Raw genomic sequence first — 6,511 nt, forward strand, 5'->3', positions numbered from 1 at the left:
AAGTCGCCTTGTTTCATAAATTCTTTTCTGTCTATCGCCCCAATGTTTCCTTTTGTTTTTTTTTGGTTCTTTTCGGATCTGAGTGCCCTTTTCCTATAATTCCCGAAGCACGCGAAATTTAATAATTCTTTTTCCATACGACGCCAGCACTGCGAGTAATACACTTAGAAAAACCCACCCATCGTCCCGAATCTGAGCAAGGCCGGAAGCAACGCGTGCGGTATTACCTCGTATGTCCATCAGCTGGTCCGAATAATAATAACAGTGATATGCTGCAGTATTCCAACCAAATCCAGCCACTAACTCATTTACTCTCCCACCCTTAACTGCATCTGACTTAGCACCACAAGATTCCATAGAATTCCGGCCAAGCGAAATAACGAAAGTCATTAGAGAGCAACTGAAGACTGGAAAATCGCCTGGCTTCGATTTAATAACACCGAAAATGATCATCGAGCTTCCAATGTGTGCAGTTCTACAAATCTGCCTACTCTTCAAAGCTATTACCAAAATTGGATACTTTTCTCAAAAGTGGAAGAAATCAGATATAGTTATGATCCCTAAGCCTGGGAAAGACAAAACACAGCCATCATCATACAGGCCAATAAGCCTACTTACTTGTCTCTCGAAGTTATTTGAAAAAGTACTGCTGCTACGAATCAGTCCCCACCTTAAAACACACGTCACACTCCCATCGCACCAATTTGGTTTTCGGGCAAAACATGGAAGCAGGTTAACCGCATCACAACGGAAATTCGCACTGCTTTTGAGCATCGGGAATATTGTACAGCATTATTCTTAGACGTTGCACAAGCATTCGATAGAGTATGGTTGGATAGACTTATGTTTAAAATAACCAAACTGCTGCCTCAAAACTTACATAAGCTTCTAAAGTCTTACTTATACAAAAGAGTGTTCGCGGTTAGATGTAGTTCAAGCACTTCAAGCGATTGTACTATAGAAGCTGGAGTGCCCCAAGGAAGTGTATTAGGTCCAATACTATACACCCTATACACGGCGGACATCCCAACAAACTACCAGCTAACGATATCCACATTCGCTGATGACACTGCAATACTGAGTCGATTCAGATGCCCAGTAAAAGCTACGATGCAACTAGCACGCTATTTAACATGTGTAGAGAATTGGCTTGCAAATTGGCGCATACGAGTAAACGAACAAAAATGCAAACAAGTTACGTTTACCCTTAACAAACAAAGCTGCCCGCCCTTGGTTATGAACCACACGCGCATCCCACAAGCCGATGACGTAACATACTTAGGTATTCATCTGGACAAGCGGCTCACCTGGCGGAAACACATAGAGGCCAAGACGACGCACCTGAGACTAAGAGCAAAGGATCTACACTGGCTTATAAACGTTCGGTCTCCCCCAAGCCTTGTGTACAAAGTCCTTTTGTATAACTCCGTTCTTAAACCCATATGGACCTATGGCTCCGAGCTATGTGGCAATGCATCGAGAAGCAACATCGACATCATACAGCGAGCACAGTCTAGGATTCTGAGAATCATTACTGGAGCTCCATGGTATCTTCGGAACGAGAATATACACAAAGACCTAGAAATAAAACTTGTCATTGAGACAATAACAGAGAGAAAAGTAAAATACAAGGAAAAACTAGACTCACATCCAAATCCCCTTGCAAGAAAACTTCTTCGAGTATGCAGCCAGTTACAGTTCGATCGGCGACGCGTGAAGACGTGTAATTATCGAGCTCCGCACAAAATCAGTTGTTTTGAGTGAAGTGAACGCCTAATAAAATAAACTAAATAAATAATCCGAAAGCGAAAGAGACGCTCTATGCGATGCAAGATCGCTTAAATATATATAGTGATTTGTTATCGTAAATAATAAAACTATGAGTCAGAACGACACTCGCTCTCAGCGTCAGCGTGAGCAAGACGAACGCCGGCTCTCAGTTCAACGCAACAACGCGTATTTCTCCTACGTCTCACCGACAACCAACAAATCAAATCTTCTACCAACAAATCAAGAAAGAGCGCGCTCTTGCTCTCCCGCTCTCTTAGCTCCGACAGAAGCCTCGCTACCTCCAACAACAACAGCTGGAGATATACCGACAGCCCGCTCTATCTCGTCATCGGCTGCACCCGCTCACGCTCTGACTGAGTCAGCGAAAGCAAAACCGCAAGTAATAAACGGTTCTGCTGCACTACCAGCAAAACAAAAAGAAAACGTAAACAAAAAAGCTGGGTCGACCTGGCAGACTGGAATGGACCGCTACATTACAATAAAGCGAAAGCTCAGCCCGGAAAATTCAGATTTGGAAAACAAGCCGAAAAATACACGCGACAATTCTACCTTGATCAACAATGTAGCCCCCGGAAATACCAACAGATTTGCCTTGCTGGCAGATACCGCTGAGGACGTGCCGCTGGGATCCGTTGATATCGAACCGAAGAAAACAAAGCCTCCACCAATATACATCCGCGAGAAGAGCACAAGCGGTTTTGTAAATGCTTTGATTGGCATGATTGGAAAAGAAAGCTTTCATATAATTCCCTTCGTAAGAGGTACTATCAATGAAATCAAACTTCAAACGAAAACGGAGGACAACTACAGAAAAGTCACAAACTATCTTACCGAACAAAAAATAGGCTTCTACACCTACCAGCTTAAAAGCAGCAAGGGCCTGCAAGTAGTACTGAAGGGCATTGAGTCTGATGTTACGCCCGAAGAGATAACTGAGGCGCTAAAGGAAAAGGGATTTTACGCCAAAAGGGTGTTCAATATCTAAAACAGAAACAGGCAGCCCCAACCACTCTTTAAGATTGAGCTTGAACCAGAAAACAAGCCTCCTAGAAAAAGCGAGGTTCACCCAATTTACAAACTCCAGCTCCTTCTGCACCGTAGGATCACAGTAGAAGAGCCGCACAAACGTAACGCTCCTGTACAATGTACAAACTGCCAAGAGTATGGCCACACGAGTGTACACTTCGCCCGGTGTGCGTAGTCTGTGGAGATCTCCACGACTCCAAACACTGTCAAACTACCAAACAAAATGGATGCGAGAAAAAATGCAATAACTGTGGGGGCAATCACACAGCAAACTACAGAGGCTGTCCAATCTACAAAGAGATGAAAATCCGTCATCACAAAAGAATGAACACCGCGCGGACACACCAAGGAACAGCTAAGCTGACACCATCAGAAACAAATCCTGAAGTACTTTTCTCGAAAGCAGCAAGTTTCGCTCCCTGGCCTACATCCAACACTAACAAGATAACATTTGCAAACGTTTTAAAATCCGGTATGACGCTTCCAACCCAAAATTCTCGAACCCCACATAAAGTGCACCCAAAATTAGACACGCAGCAAAACCATAACCAAGCTGCGCAGCAGGAAACAAAAACTGAAGCTACGATGCAAGCCCTACAAGAGAGCATGATGGAATTTATAACATTTATGAAGGCCACCATTTAAGACATGATGCGTAATCAAAACCTTTTGATACAAATGCTTGTAGCCCAACAATCAAATAAATAATGGCTACCTTACGCATAGCTACGTGGAACGCCAATGGATGTGCTTCCTACATTAGAAGCACATCGACGTAATGCTTCTTTCGGAAACTCATCTCACAAGCAAATACAATTTTCAAATAAGAGACTACCATTTCTATGGTACAAATCATCCCGACGGAAAAGCACACGGTGGCACCGCCATACTCATAAGGAACCGTATGAAGCACCACTTTTACAAAGAATTTGTAAAAAATCATCTTCAGGCCACATCTAGCAAAATTCAGCTGGAGGACAACACTCTCCTCACTCTAGCGGCCGTATACTAACCCCCCCCCCCCCCCCCCCCCCCAATGTTTCCTTTTGTTTTTTTTTGGTTCTTTTCGGATCTGAGTGCCCTTTTCCTATAATTCCCGAAGCACGCGAAATTTAATAATTCTTTTTCCATACGACGCCAGCACTGCGAGTAATACACTTAGAAAAACCCACCCATCGTCCCGAATCTGAGCAAGGCCGGAAGCAACGCGTGCGGTATTACCTCGTATGTCCATCAGCTGGTCCGAATAATAATAACAGTGATATGCTGCAGTATTCCAACCAAATCCAGCCACTAACTCATTTACTCTCCCACCCTTAACTGCATCTGACTTAGCACCACAAGATTCCATAGAATTCCGGCCAAGCGAAATAACGAAAGTCATTAGAGAGCAACTGAAGACTGGAAAATCGCCTGGCTTCGATTTAATAACACCGAAAATGATCATCGAGCTTCCAATGTGTGCAGTTCTACAAATCTGCCTACTCTTCAAAGCTATTACCAAAATTGGATACTTTTCTCAAAAGTGGAAGAAATCAGATATAGTTATGATCCCTAAGCCTGGGAAAGACAAAACACAGCCATCATCATACAGGCCAATAAGCCTACTTACTTGTCTCTCGAAGTTATTTGAAAAAGTACTGCTGCTACGAATCAGTCCCCACCTTAAAACACACGTCACACTCCCATCGCACCAATTTGGTTTTCGGGCAAAACATGGAAGCAGGTTAACCGCATCACAACGGAAATTCGCACTGCTTTTGAGCATCGGGAATATTGTACAGCATTATTCTTAGACGTTGCACAAGCATTCGATAGAGTATGGTTGGATAGACTTATGTTTAAAATAACCAAACTGCTGCCTCAAAACTTACATAAGCTTCTAAAGTCTTACTTATACAAAAGAGTGTTCGCGGTTAGATGTAGTTCAAGCACTTCAAGCGATTGTACTATAGAAGCTGGAGTGCCCCAAGGAAGTGTATTAGGTCCAATACTATACACCCTATACACGGCGGACATCCCAACAAACTACCAGCTAACGATATCCACATTCGCTGATGACACTGCAATACTGAGTCGATTCAGATGCCCAGTAAAAGCTACGATGCAACTAGCACGCTATTTAACATGTGTAGAGAATTGGCTTGCAAATTGGCGCATACGAGTAAACGAACAAAAATGCAAACAAGTTACGTTTACCCTTAACAAACAAAGCTGCCCGCCCTTGGTTATGAACCACACGCGCATCCCACAAGCCGATGACGTAACATACTTAGGTATTCATCTGGACAAGCGGCTCACCTGGCGGAAACACATAGAGGCCAAGACGACGCACCTGAGACTAAGAGCAAAGGATCTACACTGGCTTATAAACGTTCGGTCTCCCCCAAGCCTTGTGTACAAAGTCCTTTTGTATAACTCCGTTCTTAAACCCATATGGACCTATGGCTCCGAGCTATGTGGCAATGCATCGAGAAGCAACATCGACATCATACAGCGAGCACAGTCTAGGATTCTGAGAATCATTACTGGAGCTCCATGGTATCTTCGGAACGAGAATATACACAAAGACCTAGAAATAAAACTTGTCATTGAGACAATAACAGAGAAAAAAGTAAAATACAAGGAAAAACTAGACTCACATCCAAATCCCCTTGCAAGAAAACTTCTTCGAGTATGCAGCCAGTTACAGTTCGATCGGCGACGCGTGAAGACGTGTAATTATCGAGCTCCGCACAAAATCAGTTGTTTTGAGTGAAGTGAACGCCTAATAAAATAAACTAAATAAATAATCCGAAAGCGAAAGAGACGCTCTATGCGATGCAAGATCGCTTAAATATATATAGTGATTTGTTATCGTAAATAATAAAACTATGAGTCAGAACGACACTCGCTCTCAGCGTCAGCGTGAGCAAGACGAACGCCGGCTCTCAGTTCAACGCAACAACGCGTATTTCTCCTACGTCTCACCGACAACCAACAAATCAAATCTTCTACCAACAAATCAAGAAAGAGCGCGCTCTTGCTCTCCCGCTCTCTTAGCTCCGACAGAAGCCTCGCTACCTCCAACAACAACAGCTGGAGATATACCGACAGCCCGCTCTATCTCGTCATCGGCTGCACCCGCTCACGCTCTGACTGAGTCAGCGAAAGCAAAACCGCAAGTAATAAACGGTTCTGCTGCACTACCAGCAAAACAAAAAGAAAACGTAAACAAAAAAGCTGGGTCGACCTGGCAGACTGGAATGGACCGCTACATTACAATAAAGCGAAAGCTCAGCCCGGAAAATTCAGATTTGGAAAACAAGCCGAAAAATACACGCGACAATTCTACCTTGATCAACAATGTAGCCCCCGGAAATACCAACAGATTTGCCTTGCTGGCAGATACCGCTGAGGACGTGCCGCTGGGATCCGTTGATATCGAACCGAAGAAAACAAAGCCTCCACCAATATACATCCGCGAGAAGAGCACAAGCGGTTTTGTAAATGCTTTGATTGGCATGATTGGAAAAGAAAGCTTTCATATAATTCCCTTCGTAAGAGGTACTATCAATGAAATCAAACTTCAAACGAAAACGGAGGACAACTACAGAAAAGTCACAAACTATCTTACCGAACAAAAAATAGGCTTCTACACCTACCAGCTTAAAAGCAGCAAGGGCCTGCAAGTAGTACTGAAGGGCATTGAGTC

At 43.7% G+C, this 6,511-nt stretch overlaps 1 protein-coding gene across 1 annotated transcript; it reads left to right on the forward strand.

The window, feature by feature from the left end:
* The first annotated feature begins 1,614 nt into the window (after positions 1-1,614).
* Positions 1,615-3,028, forward strand: LOC122319637. The gene has a single exon (XM_043207238.1). The coding sequence runs from the start codon at positions 1,880-1,882 to the stop codon at positions 2,774-2,776; it is 897 nt and encodes a 298-aa protein (XP_043063173.1). The 5' UTR covers positions 1,615-1,879; the 3' UTR covers positions 2,777-3,028.
* The last annotated feature ends 3,483 nt before the right edge of the window (positions 3,029-6,511 follow it).

Source organism: Drosophila yakuba, unplaced genomic scaffold (assembly GCF_016746365.2).
Source record: "Drosophila yakuba strain Tai18E2 unplaced genomic scaffold, Prin_Dyak_Tai18E2_2.1 Segkk2_quiver_pilon_scaf, whole genome shotgun sequence".
NCBI classification, from domain to species: Eukaryota; Metazoa; Arthropoda; class Insecta; order Diptera; family Drosophilidae; genus Drosophila; species Drosophila yakuba.